Here is an 18850-nt window from a genome sequence, read left to right as displayed (position 1 = left end):
TGGTGTCTTTTCAACCTGCAACGGTTTTTCAAAGACCCATGCTTTCTTGTTCGTTATCCGTCCGGGTCTTTTTATCACCGTTCGTTGCAACTGGACGCAGCGTACTTCTCATCCAACGCTCTCGTCGATCGATCGACATTCTGAGAGAACGTATGACTCTGGATAAATTCACGAGGAGACGGTTATGGCCATCGCATTTGACAAGTGCTGTTTTGAGTGAACGATGCTGTCCACGACAGCACCAGTTCGTGCATCTGCTCATCATGCTATGATCGACTCGGAAGAATAAAGCCGTTTTCGCAAGCAAGGAACAACAGCATCAAGTTTCGTTTTCGCGACATTTGCCAAATCCATGGAATCCAATCCCTTTACGAAATACCTACGACAAGTACAAGCTGAAAAACAACAAGGACGTGCTTGCGTTGGTATTCCAGACTTCACTGCTCGTGAACGATGGTTGCCTTTTCACGCCTGTTGCAATTTCTCGACCAGGTCGCTGCCTCGGGCGGTCGCAACAAATGCCAGGCAAGTCGCTTCTGGTTTGGGAACGGCATGGCGGCAAACGTTTCGTCTGCATCTCCTCCTGCTGCTGCTGCTGCTACTGCTGTTGTTGTTCCGTTTGTGATCCTATCTACTCCTCGCTCTGTTGCTGGGCGATCTACGTCTCGTGGCGCCTCGTCGTCAGCACTTTGTATCGCCTCTGGCCTAGATCTTGACCTTGACGTACCCTCCAAACTAGACGAAACCGCCTCCTCCGACCCGGAACAAGTCGCATCGCGTTGCGGAGCGAGTGCGACGCGTTCAGGACACTCGACATAGCCGACTGACACCATGCCGGTGCCCAGTGGCACTGGCTTTCCCATAATCACCCGCTCACTGACTCCTCGAATCCGATCAGAACGTGAACGAACCGCAGCCTCAAAGAGATGATCCACGGTCTTCTCAAAACTCGCCAGCATCAGGGTACTCTGACGCATCTTGCTGATTCCAAAGCGCGTGATGCCAAGCACTTGCCCACTCTGGGTCATCATGTCGGAGAGCAGGTCCACATGACGAGCATCAAGCGTTACCCCGTGCGCAGCCATGGTCTCCAGCACCTCCTTCACGATGGTGCTTCGCGCTGCCTCGATACCTAGGACCTGCTCCACGACCAGTACGTGGTTGCAGTAGACACTACTCGCATCGATGCCTTGCGTATTCATCACCGAACGCATATCTTCGGTTTCAGCGAGCAACTGGATAGACTCGGTAGCAGCAGAAGCGGCAGCAGCAGCGGCAGCAGCTTCCCCGCTTTTCCCAGCGCTATCGCTCGCAGGAGAGAGCGCCTGACTCCAAACAACGCGAGCGATGCTCGCAAGTCCACTGACAACCAGCTCTGGTACGAGACGTTGCAGCTGAGCGAGCGCTGGCTCCCAGTCCGCAACGTTTGTCTCTGTTGTTGCTGCTGCTGTTGCTGCAACTGCTGCCGCTGCCGAGGCGCTGCCCATTCGTCGCCGAGTAGGTCGTGAACGTGCCAACGCGCTCGGTGGCCAAAACTGGAGATGGACAACGTCGTCGTCGCTGCCGTCGCTGCTACCGTTGGCGTATACCACACGGACGTTCCCGGTCGATTCGTCACGACGGGGGTCATTGCATGTGTCCTCTTCCTCGGAGAGTGCCGGCCAAGGCAGCTGAGCGCGCAAACGACGACACAAGGACTCAACCTGAGAAATTCCAGTCATGTTTGGCAGCGCCTTTGCTCCACTGGCTTCCAATGTTGCAGACGCTTTTGCGTCGATGGCATGAAGACCGTACTCGGCGACAAAGCGCTCGTCGAGGACGTAATCCAGGTATACACCGGATGCATTCCAGCGCACTTCTCCATACCGAATGACCTGTTTGAGACGTCGACACTCCAGCCGACGCTGCAGGTTGTAGGCGAGCGCCCGAGGCTCTTGCTGCCCTGGAGCCGTCGTCTCCAGGTATGCAGTTACCAGCGGAGTTGCGATCCGACGGGTTGCATTCACGAGCTCTTTGATTCTCGGAACGCCCTGGGTAATGTTCATCGACGCCACTCCTGCAAAATGAAACGTCTTGAGGGTCATCTGGGTGGACGGTTCCCCAATCGACTGGGCAGCAATGGCACCGACTGCGGTTCCAGGTTCGATGAGCGCTCGCCGGAGCTTGCGTTCCGTTAGGGTCATCAGCAGTTGCCATTGTCGCGGCGTCAGCGGACTGTGTCGTGTCGCCAGAGCTAGTACACCTTGGCGAACACGCCCCGGCCAGCTTAGAGGGACCTGCTGTTGCTGTTGCTCGAAAGCAGCCGTCGACGGGTCCGCTGCCTCCAGCGCTTCTAGAAGCGGCCTCTGTAGGTCGTCGACCATGCGTTCAGGCTCTGGTTGCATCCGGGGCGACGCCAACGTCCAGGATCGACGCTGTTGTTGTAGTCGTTGTTGTTGTTGTTGTTGTTGCTGATACCTGTGGCTAGCGCCTGGCAACGCCTGCGCGCTCCCAGTGTCGGGCATCGCTACCGCGACCGCGCTCGGAACGCTATCCGCCAGGAAGCGTCCACCGAGCGCCCGTTCAACCAGCGGATCAGAGTGTGCGTCCAGCCACTGCACCGTCGTCCAGAGTCGCTCCCAGTCGATAGCTTGACCGTCGCTCGCTTCCATTTCCAGGGGATCCAGACCGTCACCGCCAAAGCGCAACTGTACCAGACTGGCATCACTTGTGCGGACAGTATCATCGTATGCGACGCGGAGGTCCTCAAGCGCTTTCATAAAACGGCGTTGCATGTAGCCGGTTTCTGCGGTTTTCACTGCGGTATCTACGAGGCCCTCGCGTCCCGCCATCGAATGGAAGAAGAACTCGATTGCGTTCATCCCTGAATAGAACGAGTTTGCCACAAACCCACCTGCCTCTGGTGACTTATCCCCGCGCATAAAATGAGGCAGTGTGCGCTGGTGAAACCCTGCTCGGACGCGCGTACCGTTCACGGTCTGTTGTCCGACACAAGCCACCATCTGGGAGATGTTGATGGTGCTGCCTTTCGCCCCGCTCATGGCCATGATCATCGCAGTGTTGTGGGGTGCCATCTCCTGGAGACATACTTGTCCAGCGTGTTCGCGCAGGTCGCTCAAGAGTCGATGAATGTGCCACTCGAGGGTCTCCTCGTCGGTGTAACCGGGGCGAGGTCGCATAACACCTGCTCGATATCGCTCGATAGCATCCTGAACTTGGGTGTAGGCGTTGCGAATGCGCACAGCTTTGGCGTGTTCCAGGGCCGGCGAGGGTCGAACATCATCGATCCCAAAACTGAAGCCGTACTCAGAGAGCCAACGGCTCGCGAAACGGGCTAGGCGGTTCATGCAGCGCACGGCAAGCAGTGGCCCTGCTTCTCGCTGCAGGACGTAGAGCAGGGACTGCTTCGACTGGGAGCCCAGCGTTCGTTTCGCGACCTGGCCACTGATGAGCTCCGCGGATCGGACACAGACGTAGGCGTCGGCACGACACCAGATGCCTTCATGAGTGTAGGCTTTCTCGGTTGCATCAAAGCAGATGAGCACGCGCACTGCCTCATCGCTGAGGGCGGGATCGGCCTGCACCAGCGCGCTGAAGAGCTGCTTTCCTGTCCACAAGGGAAGCGGATGGAGAATTGCCGGCTCGGGCAGGCGTCCAAGGATCGCTGCCGATGCCTCCGGTTCCAGGCCGAAGCTCAGACACTGGACCGCAGCCCAGCGTCCATAGAAGACGTCCTTGTGGGTCAGCAGGTACAGCGCGGTGATGAAATCCTGAGTGCAGGCGATGAGCGGCTCACCGTTGCGTGGCGAGAGCAGGTTCTGGGGAACGGCAAGCAACGCTCGTGCTTCTGCTCGCGCCTCCTCGGTCTGCGGCACGTGCAGGTTCATTTCGTCGCCATCAAAGTCGGCATTATAGGGCGCACATACGCACTCATTGAAGCGGAAGGTCCGACCAGCAATCACTTTCACCGAGTGCGCCATGATTGAAAGCCGGTGCAACGACGGTTGTCGATTGAAGAGCACCAGGTCACCGTCTCGGAGGTGACGCTCGACGACGCAGCCCACGCAGAGACTGCGAGCGATGTCCTCGCGGTCACCAAAGCGAAGAAAACGCTTGCTTCCATCAGGAAAGAGCACGTAGTTGGCACCTGGATGGCGATCCGGGCCTCGCAGGACACTTTTCCGCAGCTGGTCGATGTTCCAGGGCGTGACGCGCTCCGGGTAGGTGAGAATCTTCGCGATCCGCAGCGGAACACCCACCTGATCGATGGACAAGTTCGGGTCCGGAGATATGACCGTTCGAGCCGAAAAGTCGACCCGCTTGCCCGAGAGATTTCCCCGGAAGCGCCCCTGTTTGCCTTTCAGGCGTTGGCAGAGACCGATCTGTGCCTTGTAGTAGAGACTAGCCGGTAGACCTGGATAGTCTGCATGAATGTAGCGGGCAACAGCGAGTTGCAAATGATCCCAAGCATCGAGCAGTTTGCCCAAATCGCTGCCTTTGACCAGTTGCTCCATCACAAGAGCATTCGCACCCGCTATATCGGCAAGCATGATCGTGAGATCGTCCTCAGTGCTCCCTTGGGATGGATCGTTACAAACGCTGGGACGAATGCAGACTGGCGGAACGGCAACGCAGCGCAGGAGCATATCCTCGGGTCTCGTGGTGTCGGGATCCATGCCGAGTGCTTCAAGGTCCGCCGGTGCAATGTTTCGCAGCAGTTCCAGTACGTGGAGCGGCGTCAGCTCGAATGCAAAGTGTGCCTTGCGGGAGCGATGCATCATCCTGCGAGCTGCAACGGCAGCAGACAGTGACGCCCCAGAGGCTGCTGGCTTGCCCAGTGCGCTCGGTAAAGCGTTGAACTCGTTGTGGTCGCTGTCCAAGTCGTCCTTATCGCCGTCCGCGGTGTGCATCAAGACTCCAGCGATCGAACTGGCCTGTGCAGTGGGCGCCTTCTGTGCAATGACCTGATCCGCTGGGCATCGACGCAAGTTCCTTCCAGCTGCAAAGCTCGCCCGTTCGTACCAGTGCGCCAAGTAAAGTTCAAGTTGGAGGTACTGGCGGTGGCTCCAGCCGGCCCGGGGCATCAGTTCATGCACGAGTCGCGGTGCTCCTGTATGGCTCATCGAGGAATTCGAGCGCAGCCCAGAGGCGGCTCGTGTTGCGATGCCACCGCTGCCATCCCGCTGCGTACAAGTCGTACTAGAGCTTGTCGCTGCCGCGGATGCAGTGGCGAGCCATTCCCGCGGGCTGCTGACTTTACGAACGAGACCATTCGGAGCGCCGCAGTGTCGGCAGATCGAGGAGCGCTTGGCCCATTCCAAGTGGCGCTTGAGGAGGCTCTGAAGGTAGCCCGGTGTGTTTCGAGCGCGATGCTCACGTTGTTGATGACGCAGATGCTCAACGAACTGTGCATCTGCAAGTAGGCCACTACAGCGCTTGCAGATGCACTGGAGTACTTGAAGCAAGAAACTCAGATAGCCAACGTGGAACACAGGAAGCACTAGTTCGATATGACCGAAATGGCCGGCACAGTCAGCCAGGGAGAGTCCGCAGGTTGCACAGCGCTCGTTCTTATCGCTGACGCCTAGGTGCTTGTCCAGTGCGCCGTGCGGGACGATGTCGTGCTCGGGGGTGTACAATTGTTTGCGGTTCATTTCAATCACAGAAGCGCGTCGAATATCATCGACGGAAGGGATTCGGAACTGAATAGCCTCTAGGCTGCGGGAGAGAACCTGTGTATCGTCGCGAAGCGTTACGGGCCGCGCGGAGAGCGCTCGTCGCGCCTGCTCGCGTTCGAGCAGTAGTCTATGTATCTGGGCATATGTGGTGCGGTAGACGTTTGTCGTCATCGCGTCTTGATTCGTTTCGGAGCTGGTCTTCTGCATTGGCAGCAGCGAGGACGCTCTGCGCCGCACCTGTTCGAGCTGACGCTCGATCTGTTGCAGCTCCTGTCTCGCTCGCCAGACTTCGCATAAACGCTGCCAAGCGTTGACTGCAGTAGGACACGGTTCCCAGGACTCGTGCACAAAGGTATAGCTACCATAGACGGAGGCGTCGAACGGCACGCTTGTTGACAGGTTCCGGAGCATCGCGTTGACTGCGCCTGTGTGCGGCGGGATGCCCTGATCGCTGTCCCTGCAGCCACCATTATCGGATGGAAACCCATTATCAAAGATTTCTCTGTCGAGTGCTCCGTGTGCAGTATCGACCTGAGCACCCTTCACGCTCATAAGGTGTCACGAGCGCGGTCTGCGGGTACGGAGCCCTCGAGCGGCAGACGCCAGTCTTGTTAAGACAAAGCGCTGGGCACAGGATCTCGTGCGCGTTCGTCGACAGAAGTGCAGCTCTATGTAGTCCAAGACAGTGAGACTTCAGTTCATAAAAATAGCCGATGCGCAGTTATGAGAACTTGACCGCTTGTTCCCGTGTGCTTGGCCAGGAGGCACTGCGCCGCTCAGGCGCTGGTAGCGCCGAGTCCGGTGTCCGCACACGATGTGTTCAATGTTATTCTAAGGTGTACAAATATGTTGAATGAAACGATACATGTGGCAAGACCATGCCGGGTACACGGATACAGAACCGTAGAAGCCTCCGGACATTTTCGTTGACGGGCCGTGTGCTACCGGCTTCAGCTTCTCCTTGTACGCTTCGAGCTTCATAGGCTGCTCCCCAAAGTTGGTTTGCAGCGGCTCCTCGGGTCTCATCCTCCGCACCGCATATCTTCTGATATTGATCACGGCGTTGAAGTCTCTCGGTTCACGCATTCCATGCGTTGATTCCCGCTGGTTAAACCCGCATTTTCGAGGAGTCCTCCAACGCTTGCCCTCGGTGCCATTCGGTGGTCTGTCAGCTGTCCGTGCTCCTCTAGCGCCGAGGCGCTCCGCTGCCGTCTCTCCAACTCGATCTTCTGAAGTGCATTCTACAGCGCATCCCTCAGATTATTTATTTCTTCAAATGAATGCACTCATTCATGCCCATAGGTGAGCACTTTTCCAGAGCGAGAAGGACTTGTGGAAGACAGAGCTAACGTGCCGCGGTATGTTAGCACATGTTCAGAGCTACGGCGATCCACCCAGTGCAGCGATCCGCACAATTCACGATAGAAACGACTCCCTCAACGGGATTCAATCACGCTCAGTATGAAGGAATGAAAAGCAGCTCTACTCCCCGATAGAATCGGGAAAAGCCCAAACGCAAGGGAAAGAGTGAAGTGGCACGATGTGCAACAGAGGGACATTCTCAGACGTCAGGGCAAAATTCTTCGATAATTCGACAAAGTGGTTTGTGCTGATGCGCGAACCTTCTCTAGGAGCCAAAGCTGAGGCCGCCAAAAATGAATCCACTGCACCTAGAACCGATGATGATGTCCCCGTTCTCTTCGAGTTCGATCGTGCATACCTACGACGGGATCCATGCTCCACGAATACGCATAGACGCTACGACTGTTTCATCCGAACACAGTATCATTAACTGGAAAAACAAACCGACGTTCCTCTGCTTCATACAGATTCCCAATTTCCAGGAAGCCTCTCTGTGCGATTTCCGTGAAAAACCACCATGCTTCAACCGGTACTCTTTTTCTGCAACTGTATCTCAGTGCTTGCAGGACCAAATGAATGAGCTGTTGAGAAGCAGAGACGCCCGTGGTAACTACAATCTTCGATTTTGCCTTCCATGGAAGATAATCAACAGTTCGTTTTTCTACCATAGACCACTAGAGCCTTTCACAATACCAGTTCTTGGCGCAGAGCGCATACAGTTCTCGCTTGCTGTCTTTCAGTGTTCCTCAGCCATCTGCGCACTGTGCTATGACTGACCTGAGGCATTCATGCAGTCCATTTTGCGCTGTCCAGTAACGAATAGAAATGCATAGCCTCTATACAATGCAGCTACGATCCGCACTGGGATACCTGTGGCATCGCGAATTCGATCGCCTGCCGCCGAAAACAGCGCCACGCATGGCACCTGCGATGCGTCTGCGCGGCAAGGCGCGTCCAGTGCGCCGATTCGAACACACGCACACGCACACGCACACGCACGACGTACGACGCACGTCGCACGTCGCATGGACACGCAGGGCGCTGCAGCGCGCTGTTGTACGCCATCCATTGCGCGATGCGCGAACAGCGTGGATTGCTGGTCTTCTTTCGTGTGCCTTGTTCGTAGGTGCCTGCTTCTTTAGCACTCGATGGGCGCGTTACGCACGGTTTTATGCCATCCTGATGAGTTATGGGCGTTAGTCAAGTATCGTGAGAAGAGTAGAAAGGCAGTAAACGTACAGGAAGAGGGTTTACGGCAGCGGGTGGGCGATGCTGAGCGCATCGCCGACTGGCGCTTCTGTTACGAGTACCTCCGGAGAGTGTCTCGTTCGTTCGCGCTGGTGATCATGGAGCTGGATTCAGAACTTCGCGACCCGGTATGTATATTTTACCTTATTCTACGCGCCTTGGACACGATAGAGGACGACACGAGCGTTGACGCAACGTTGCGGATGCGGCTGTGTCAAGAGTTGTACACGCACCTGCAGGGCAACAGCTACGCTGTGCACGATATCGGCAGCGCGGACGAGCGGAAGCTGTTGGAAGAGTTTCCCCGAGTGCTTGGTTGTTTCCATGAGCTGAAACCTGCTTATCGAGAGATCATAACGGATATTACCCGTTGTATGGGTGACGGTATGGCTCAGCACATTCATCACAAGGCATGTGCGACCATTGCGGACTACGACTTGTACTGCCACTACGTTGCTGGTTTGGTGGGTATTGGGTTGAGTGCCATGTTCGCTGCTTCCGGGTACGAGTCACGGGAAGTATTCGTAGAGAGCAAGCTTGCTGATGCGTTAGCGAACTCTATGGGTCTTTTCCTGCAGAAAACCAATATTATCCGGGACTATCTGGAAGACCAACGTGATGGACGCACATTTTGGCCTCAGGAGATATGGGGTAGGTTTGGCAAGGACATGGAACTCGCCGATCTAGCCCGACCTGAACACCGCCGTGTCGCCGTCGAGTGCCTGAACGCCATGGTCACCGACGCGCTTCGGCACGTACCCGATTGTCTTCAGTATATGTCGCAGGTGCGGTCGGAATCTGTATTTTATTTTGTGGCGATTCCCCAAGTCATGGCGATAGCCACGCTTGCGCTTTGCTACAATAACGCCGATGTATTCGTTCGACGCGTCAAGCTTCGTCGCGGCCAAACAGCGAAGCTCGTGCTCCGCGCCCGCGACATGCCCGCAGTACTGACCATCTTCACGGAGTACTGCGAGGCGATCGCGAGCTCCGTAGACCCCTGTGATCCGTCGTATGCTGAGACTGTCGCTGCAGTGGAGCACGCTCTCACCGTGGCGGCGCGGATCCGAGACGAACTCATATATCGTCCGATGGCGACGGTCTATCGAGTACCGGCCTATCGACCGCCACTGGGCCTGAAGTATGCCAATCGGATTGCGGTTCTCTTATTCATCATCCTTAGTTTGTATGTACTGTATCGACGCAAGCAGCAGGACGGGGGTGGGCTTGGCTGGCGAGCTGCCTTTGGCGGTATACCTTCCCTGGGAGATCTGGCAGCCATCGCGCTCCTGTTTGCTGTGCTGAGTTATTTGCTGGGCGTTTTCGGATTGCAATACGTTTCGCTGGCCCCGCCCAATGAAATCAAAGCGACTTGTACTGATGTAAACTAAAACCGGTAACGCCGGCTCTGCTTTACCACAAGGACTAGGATCGAGCTACATCGTACCCGTGTCAGCCTAGAAATAGGACAGGTCCTGTATATCGAGCGAACTCGCAAAAGGGTCGGGTCTCTCTTCATTCTCATGAATACCGGTTGTTGAAAGCTATGTCTGCAACTGCCGCATATTCCCTCTTTTATTTCCGGCGTTTACGTACGCGGATCGTGTTCGTCTCGCCAGCTCTGTTTTCAGTAGTCACTGCATGACGACGACGACAACAACAACAACAACAGCTTCCAAGTCCGGGTATCACGGGCTTCGGCTGGTGTCGACGCACGATGTCCACAGGCTCAAGTCGCGAATCACGCTTCGCTTCTCGGTTTCGTACTTGTCGGAAACAGCCTCGGTGCGCGCTTCGCAGCGGCGACACTTGACTTTGGTCAGGCACTCGAATGCATGTCTCCGGCAAATTTCCGCCTGGTGGCAGCGCCACTCTGCAGAGCGTGAACGCTCACCGTATCGCTCAGCCCATGCCCTTGACGGGTACAGAAGGCTCCTCGCGATGCGCTCCTCAGTTGACGTGCCCACTGCAGTTCCCTGATACCGCTGGCTTCTTCGGGGCAATGCCTTGACCTCGTACGCTGCTCTCTAGGCGCGTGAACGCTTGTTTTTCGATTTTCTACAAGCGGATTTGTGCTGAGCGTTGCTCTCTGAAATGAAACAAGTACCGAGAGGGAAACCGAGGCTCGAGATCAAGTCGAGAACCTTCGATCCGGCAACGCGCGCTTCTTTCTCAGTCGCGAAGCATTCTCCGCAGAAAGCGATCGCTGTGATCATAGCATTCCGACTCCAGGACCCTTTTTCGATCGAAACGGAAGAGACAACAGCGTCTGGGAGCATATCCCGTGACCGGTGTCATGCTGCTGTCGAATGCTGTGTCGTCGATGGCTCCATACACAGAGCGTAGGACGTGTGTGTTTCGAATGAGATCGATGTGTTGACGGGACAAGTTCAGTGAGCATTCGCCATGAACTCGTCAACGAGGTTTCAGCGCCCGACATGGAGTGTTTTTGCTCGCCAATCCAACAGCGCATACTGCTTCGTCCGCGTAATGCCTGAACACAGAACGATAGAAGACATGAATCCTGTGTGTGATCTGCGCATGCGACGCACACAAGCAAAGGAGTAGCCTGGTTGCCGGTACATACGAATACCACAATGGTATCGCGTGTGTTGCGTAGTCGTGTTCCACTGCCTCGCGACTCATCCTCACTCTGGAATCGTTCCGAATTCCAGCAGCAAAGCATCGAGAATCTCACTCCGAAACGACGACCGCGGATCCTAGAACGACGCATGAAAGCGGCATCCCTTGCGACTGCAAATCGAATGCCGAGGCTAAACACCCATGAAACGTTCGGAAACATAATCACAAGACATGAGTAGAGCGACCAGGTCAGTTACGCATTTTAGTTTGACAAAGGCAAAAGCCCCGACCGTTCTCCACCCGTGTGGCCGTGAACAGCATCGCCGAACACAGCTTTCCGATACCGAACAAGCTCCTGCAGCAAGCGCTGCGCAGTTCGAACCGAGTTGTGCCACCAGGTCCTGCTGTTTCTCGTGCGCCGGCCTGCACTGGCACCGCTCACTGTGCACACTTCCGTGCTGCTAGCGCAGGATCAACCAGTCGTCAAGGCTCCGGTGCCGTCCCCAGGTCGCGAGCCTCTCTGCGTTGCCTCCAGCACGTTCACCTGGAATGCGCAGTGCAGCATGCGCGGTCAAGGGGTCATGGTCAGCGGACGCATTCGTACGCCGGACGATGATCATCATCGGCAACGATCCCCGTCCTTGTACCAAAAACATTCTCGAACATGGCCGAGACGCGAACTGACGCTTCGAACGCAAGCGACAGTGCACATGCATCCTTGGCACACACAAGCCGCAGTTGCCCCTGCGTTGCCTCTGCATCCCCGAGTCCGTAGAGCCGGTAGTCACTGAGGCAACTACAGCGCTGCCAGGTTGGATGCATTTCGCAAGCAGCTCATTCCCAAGTGATGCCGTCCGCAGCGCTGCACGACGCGTTACGGTTCGAGTCTCCTGAAGCACACCTGGTGTGAAGCCACGCGTGCAGACACAAACACACACATGCATTCTCGACCGCAGCACACATACCGTCAGCACGTCGCCACCGCTCGGTTACCAGCAACAGCAGCAGCAGCAGCAGGTACCGCCGCGCGACAACGACGCACAACATTGAGAGCGGTAAACCCCTGGGTATCACTTTGGTGGTGCTGCGGACCTACGGTGCGCTAATGACGACGAATATCACCATTATCATCACCGGTGTTCTCGAATGATGCGTCACGCTGGACCAGGCCGCAGAACGGCTATGCACGTGGTTTGCTCCTCGACGGCTCGTCGATCGTCGAATCAGCGAAAGCGGAGACTGGTTGCAAACTGGAGTGCTGGACGGCGGCAACCGCCTTGGAACGACAGCGAAAGAGCATTGTAGCGCGCCTCTGCTAAAGGGAAGCCTCAACGGGAGCGCGTCTTCGCATGCACGCTGCGTCACTTGCGCGGAAACTCGACGCCTCGCGAGCGGCGACTTGCCAAACGTTCGCCAGCGCTGTTTCCCAACGCGCTACTGCGCTTGTCGATGTCGATTTCGTTGTCGACGTAACTGGTGCCGGCGTCGATGTCGTTATCATCATCGTCACTGGCGAGGTGTGTCTCCTCGGGCGCAGCGCGAGCCAATAGCGAGACTTTCTCAGCCTCCTCGGTTGCAGAGTCTTTTTCGAGGCTCGAAATTTGCTGCATGAGGCTTTCGTAACGTCTCATGAGCTCCTGGCGCTTATCCGTGAACGTGCTCGGGAAGAAACTCGGGAAATATCGCTGAATGAACGAGAACACCATGACATGGCCGACGGGAGTCAGCGGCAGTGCCAATAAAATGCCAAACGGGACCAGTGTCAAGATATCGCGACCTGTTCGCCTAATGGTGCGGACTTCGCGCGGTGTTAACGTGTAACCTGCGGCTGCTCGTTGAATCAGTCGAAGGCTGTACATGATGTCACCTCCGAGAAGGCGAACGCCTCGCCAGTAGAATTCTCCACCCTCCTTGGCTTTTTGGGACATCTCCGCCAGATACTGACGAATTCGCGACCAATCGAGTACCACAGAGCCCAGGTTCATGTACGCATCGTCTTCTCCGATGCCCAGGCGAGACTTGAGAAACTGGATGTCAGAGGCCAGATCGGCAAGCTCGTCGTCTTCGATGAGCACCGCCTCACCGACATCCACGAGGACTTGGATTTCCGCTAGACGCCGAGCCAGCAACCCGTATTCGGCGATGAGCAGCATCTCCTCCTGTTCGTCGTTGATAGGCCGCGAGAAAAACAAAGTCGAGGCGTCGAGCTCTGCATCGAGATAGAGATAAATGCGTTCCATCTCGCTCTCGAGAACTCGGACGCTGATTTGTCGACGAAGTGCGTTCACTTGGTCGTCTAGTGCGCGCAGGTCGCGAATATGGATCAGCTTGCCGAGAGGGCCCTCGCGTCGCAGACGCATTTCGCGTTCTTTGCTCAATTCCTGCAGTTTTCGTTCGAGAGGTTTCAGATCTTCCAGAGTGTGCTTAAAGATCAGCGCTTGGCGTTGGCGGAACGGCATGACAGGGGCTGGTGCAATCGCAGTCTCGCTCATTTCACTGGAACCCTGTGACGGGCTCGGGACACCATTCAGACGTTGCCAGGTGTCGGAAACAAAATGCTTCAGCCAGCTCCTGAGCTCGTGTCCCTTCAAACGACAGCGCTCTAGGAGATGCTGCGCATGACGGGCTGAAGCTTGAGTGTACGTTGCGCCCGTGTTCTTAGCGCTCTTTTCGTCGCGAGCTCGTTGGGCCTCCACCATCGCAGCTGCGGCTTCGGCAGTGACGATGCGATCCATCTCTGCCTTGAGCGCACTTGTCCGTCGCATTTGTGCAGCGGCCGAGAGGATACTCTCCAGCTCTTCGTCTGTAACGGCCGGCTTGCCGCTCGAGCGCCCTCGCAGCGCCCGTACTGCGCGGTTGAAGAAATCTCTCGCGGCAGGAGAACTGGTTTCAGAGCTTGGGGTGCCAGCACTCGAAACGGAACCTCCCGTGGTTAGTACCGTTTCAAGGTCAGTCTCAAGGAGAACTTGTCCGAGCTCTTTGCGAAACTCCTTCGCCTTCGCCAAAACGCTATCTGGCAAGTGTTTCCACTGGCTCAGTGCTTCGAGAAGGCCCTGTGTTTGCTGAATGATCCGGGCAAGTGCCATGATCCTCTCGTCAGAGGCTGCGACAGAAGGAGTGCGCCCAGCATCGACATCTGTTGGTTGCTCAAGCTCCGTAGCAGCTGCCCCAGCAACAGCGGAGCTCATAGCTGCAGAAGCGGTTGCTTTGGAATCCGAGCTGGCACTGGAAGGCGTTTCCTGTTCAGCGGCATGCCTGCGGCCCACCGCTTCTAGTTTTGCGTAGAGTTCCGGATTTCGTAGCGCTTTCAGCAGCTGCTCTGCTAGCAAAACGCGGCGAATGGCCTCGCCGTGCTGTAGTTTCTGCTCTAACGTAGCAACGCGTTCACGAACAGCTTTGAAACGATTTTCCGCCAGCTCCCGGCGGACGGCATCGTTGGTGTCGTGTTCCGGCGTGCTGGTCACCGCTTCATATTCCCTCAAAGCGTCATCGCTCGGTGGTGCTTCGGAGTGCTCTTGGTGTCCCTTGGTGGCGCAGCAGTAGACTAGATTGGCAACGCTTCTCCGACGGCAGGCAGCATATATTCTGTGGGGGGCTCGCGACCACGCCTTCGCAATGTTGACTACCTTGGCTTTGCGGGAAACTGCCTGACGACCGGAGAAAAGCACATGCGGCTGTACCCACTGAAGCTCGGGGTACACCCGGGTGCATGTCAGGTGCGACGCTATTCGAAGCCGCACCTGGCACCCTCTAGAACGAGAGGCTTCCTTCATCTCTTGTTAGGTGGTGGTACTAGTCGCGTTGTATTGCTTTCCTGTCCACACGCTATTCTGACGGCTTTGGTTTGAACGGCAAGTTCACAAATCTCGACCTGGAGCACACCCCAAGTTTTTTAGAGCGACTACGCAATGCGTAAGGGTAAGCGCTCTGCTTATCACGCCTGCCACGCCCAGGTCCTTGAGGTAGCAAAACCTCCCGACAGTCCAGAGCGAAACACCTACAACCCGTTGCGTCGGTTCCCGAAACAGACCCGAAGCAGCTGCAGCTTTCAGGCCCTCAGCATCGAAAGTGACTCGCCGTCGTTTCGAAAACACAGAGCGGCGCGCGGTTTGTACGGCGCTCCGCTCTCAGCGTCAGATACTTGAACTGCGACTGCACATGCAAAGTGATGTTCTGCTTTATAGAAGTCTAGGCTAGCGCGGGCAAGCATCAATAACTGCACACACACACACGCACACAAGTATACACCAGCGGTAGCAGCAGATGCTGACGCCGACCTAGGTTGCACTGTCGAGGTGCAGGCATTGATACTCGGGTTCGTGGCAGACAGACTGACTGACTGACAGACAGACAGACTGACTGACTGAGTAGCGCCGTCACCGCCGGAAAGCGTCTTTGTGCATCCTCGAAACGATGCTGTGTCGGAAAGCCGGTGGTTCACCCGTCAGTACGCAGCGCGTTGAGGTACTCGACGGAAAAGTTCTACAGTGGTGCCTGTGTGTTTCAAGTGGCCCCACTGGGGCGGTTCTAGTGAACTATGAGTGCGTGTACACGTGGTTCTTGCGCTCTTGTCCGTAGTAAACTATATGGCAGAAATGCGCTGTGTTCGTGCGGTTTCATAGCGAGCGCTCCTACCAGTCGCTTGGTACCGTGAGCTTCGTACGGAAGCAGCGTGCTCTCCGCAAGAATTGGTCGATCGTGCTCGTGGAGCTGCACCTGAAGGTAGGGCGCTCCGTAATGGAAGCGCACATCAATTGGGATAACCATCGTGCTATTTGGGATCCTCTGGCTCATGTGAACGATTCGACGTCCCGTAAAAGCGCGCGCAGCCCTCGTGCTGGGAAATAGAATAAGATACATGCATTGAACCGCGGTTCTCTTTTATGCGAGGGTGCCATGGAGGAGCAGGAAAGAGACCCAAGTTCCTTAAGATACGCCTTCTTTGTACCTGAATCCCCAGAACAATCGTTCTTTGATGCCTGGAAACTAGTCTCAGCGACTGTTTGGGTGGCGGGCCTGCCAGAGCTGCTTGCTGCGACGCGAGTCATCCGCAAACCGCAGGCCTGGGGAGGCGCTTTGCGGGGTACGGCTGGTAATGGTGTTCGGGCGCCCATCTAGATATTGGTTTGAGGTGTCGACACTTGAGCAGACCAAAACTGCGTCGAATGTCGCATTTTATCCATGTTCATATCCGTGGTGCACTCGAGCTCGCTGATGGATGCCTCGCTGTTGCGCTGGCTTCATACTAGAGCCGGATCAGTTTGCTTTTGTTTCCGCAGGACCGCATCTACAGATAGTGGGAGAGGGATCCACGCGGTGACAGGTGTCGCTGGACCTCAGAGGCAATGCTGGCACTGCCGAAGCCTAGGCATCGCCAGGAACGCACGCTCTGGAGACGCATTGCCGTAGAGGCTTTTGCTACCTTGGTGGATTTCCGTTTACGCTAAGGGCATTCATTTGTGGAATAGCGCTTTTGCTCAAGGCGATGCGTACGCAAAAGCGTTGTTCATGTGATTCTTTGCAGGACCGCGCTGCGGGGCGCCACATGTGTACAGTGGAGACCTCTACGCTGCGCAAGATAACGCCCCGAGCAGATGAGCATGGACGACAAAGTGCGCAACGCGTGAAGCTGCCTGGTCACAAGTGCTACACTCGAATCCTCCTACGCTTATCGCCGTCGGGCGTGGAGCTCCAGATGGCGTTCCCCTGCATCCTCGTCGTCGATAAACGGAGGGCAGTGACTCGAGCCGCACGTCCAGATGTGTCTCCATCGCGAGACTCGCACGTAAACTGACTGCATGAGGATGTGGCATCACAAGCACGAAGAGATACTCGCGCTTTAGCGGCGACAAGAACCGCACTCATGGATAACGGCATCGTCTTCGACTCGTGGTTCCGCACGTGCCAGAATTTTTTACGTCAGTGAACATGACGGCTCGATGGAGGTGTCAGCGCAGTGCTTACCACAAGAGAGTCTGTTGGTCGAGCGTTCAGTACTAGAGACAGACCTACCGGAAGTCATCATAGGATGCGCGCGAGCAATGGCACCAGCTGATGCTAGTGATGCTCTACTCACCATAAAGTTCCGCTCGCTGTCCAACGCATGAACGTACAGGAGCCAGGCAGCCACGTATTGAGGAGAGAACCTGTCCAGCACCGGCATCACGTGAAGCGTCATCGGCATTTGAGCCGTCGGTTTCGTGAATCGGAAAAGTTCTTTTTGCATCGAAGCGCACCGAAGGGTTGCCTGCCAACGAAAAGGAACCAAAAAAAGACCATCCACGAGAACCGTCAGGTCTGCACCGCCTTGTACGCAGAGCACCTCATTCTGTACCGCATGTACCAGCGCTACTTTTTGTGTTTTTTTTTCGTTTTTCATGAAGACGTTCGACAAAAGGAATATAATCCGTAGACTGGAGAAGTACCCCGACCAGACTTGAAGCCGTCGCTGCTAGGCAGCGAAACAAGACCTTATCCGTTCAAGGTTGTCCCTGTATGGTCAGCATATGGATGCACCATCCTTCTCGTTGTCGGTGTTTGGAACGTCGTGCACCTCAAACGGCACGTATGAAACTCAGTATAAATGATAGCCTCCTTGTCAAATCATTTCACTCCATACTATCTCTAGGAGCTATTATCAAAGAGGGAACAGCCTGTGAAGAATCCGTACCGTTCATACGACCGGCAACGAAGAGATACGGATGGGTAAGCGTAAGCGAGTGCTTCACCGGGAGCCCGCTGCGTGTCGATCAACAGGTGATCCAATTTGTCCGTTTATAAATCATAATATTCCAATTGGGACAAGTACTCGGCTCATTCCGTAAGCGATCACTCCAACAAAATGCTAGACCTGTCTACGAGTTTCTAAATCATATTATTTCAGTTGGGACAAGTACTCGGCTCATTCCGTAAGCGATCACTCCAACAAAATGCTAGACCTGTCTACGAGTTTCTAAATCATATTATTTCAGTTGGGACAAGTACTCGGCTCATTCCGTAAGCGATCACTCCAACAAAATGCTAGACCTGTCTACGAGTTTCTAAATCATAATATTTCAGTGGGGACAAGTACTCGGCTCATTCCGTAAGCGATCACTCCAACAAAATGCTAGACCTGTCTACGAGTTTCTAAATCATAATATTTCAGTTGGGACAAGTACTCGGCTCATTCCGTAAGCGATCACTCCAACAAAATGCTAGACCTGTCTACGAGTTTCTAAATCATAATATTTCAGTGGGGACAAGTACTCGGCTCATTCCGTAAGCGATCACTCCAACAAAATGCTAGACCTGTCTATGAACAAGCAACAAAGTGCAACTCGCTATTCGAAAAGAGGAGTCAAGCGAACGTTCCGACGACATCAGACCTAGCGGTGATTCAGTTGCGTGGTTGCATCCAAACCGCCAAAGCGATAGCATCGTTCATGAACGCAATCAGGGTTGAAGCGCGTCATGGCATCTCATTCAAGGGGCCGCGATTCGGCCCTCGGACCAAACCGCTTTCCACGACTCGAAAGCGATCAAATCGTGCACCGCTGCGATTGGTGCTCAGGCGCTCATCGGGCAAGCCGATTCTCCCTGATTTTGTCCAGTTAAATACGTCTTTCATCTTGTCAAATGCGATGTAGACGCTCACGGTTCAGTAGAAGCATTGTTCGCTACCAAGTAATCATAATATATAGGATGTCGTGAGGGATCGCGATGCTTCGCACTCGAGCAGGTCTTGCCTAGCAACGCTCACCTCGACGCATGTCGTCAAGCAACTGTTCCTAGGTGGTTGTCAAGCAGGGCTGCCAGCAGTCCACATACCTCTGGCATTTTTCGTCCACAATTTCGTTCCACAAGACAGCTTATACGCGGAAGAGCAGATGCGATGCGGTCTGACTTTTCCAGTGCTCGCTGGTCTCTACTGCCAGGCATGACGTGAGCCACGACATAAAGCAACAGGTGCAATGTGTGTGTCAGGACTCGTTTCGACA

The 18850-nt window shown here is 55.4% G+C and overlaps 3 protein-coding genes and 1 non-coding gene across 4 annotated transcripts, besides 1 other annotated feature; 2 read left to right on the top strand and 2 right to left on the bottom strand.

Moving 5' to 3' along the window:
• Positions 1 to 437: 437 nt before the first annotated feature.
• On the bottom strand, positions 438 to 6230 carry CYME_CMG179C (RNA polymerase III largest subunit; the record flags this gene model as incomplete). The annotated part of the gene is made up of 1 exon (XM_005535906.1): positions 438 to 6230. One exon carries the CDS (start codon positions 6228 to 6230, stop codon positions 438 to 440), a length of 5793 nt encoding a protein of 1930 aa, XP_005535963.1.
• Positions 6231 to 8188: 1958 nt separating this feature from the next.
• Positions 8189 to 9679, top strand: CYME_CMG178C (squalene synthase; the record flags this gene model as incomplete). The annotated part of the gene is made up of 1 exon (XM_005535905.1): positions 8189 to 9679. One exon carries the CDS (start codon positions 8189 to 8191, stop codon positions 9677 to 9679), a length of 1491 nt encoding a protein of 496 aa, XP_005535962.1.
• An 89-nt stretch (positions 9680 to 9768) lies between these two features.
• Positions 9769 to 10426: a sequence feature (possible transcribed region).
• Positions 10427 to 12232: 1806 nt separating this feature from the next.
• CYME_CMG177C (hypothetical protein, conserved) lies at positions 12233 to 14644 on the bottom strand (the record flags this gene model as incomplete). Its single annotated transcript, XM_005535904.1, has 1 exon — positions 12233 to 14644. One exon carries the CDS (start codon positions 14642 to 14644, stop codon positions 12233 to 12235), a length of 2412 nt encoding a protein of 803 aa, XP_005535961.1.
• A 356-nt stretch (positions 14645 to 15000) lies between these two features.
• Positions 15001 to 16964, top strand: CYME_CMG176T. Its single transcript, XR_002461287.1, has one exon. It is a non-coding gene; the product is annotated as a hypothetical transcript (transcript).
• Positions 16965 to 18850: the final 1886 nt, after the last annotated feature.

The sequence above is a fragment of the Cyanidioschyzon merolae genome, chromosome 7 (genome assembly GCF_000091205.1).
Source record: "Cyanidioschyzon merolae strain 10D DNA, chromosome 7, complete genome".
Lineage (NCBI taxonomy): Eukaryota > Rhodophyta > Bangiophyceae > Cyanidiales > Cyanidiaceae > Cyanidioschyzon > Cyanidioschyzon merolae.
The sequence above is the reverse complement of the archived record's forward strand: the minus strand, read 5'-3'. Positions and strand labels throughout refer to the sequence as shown.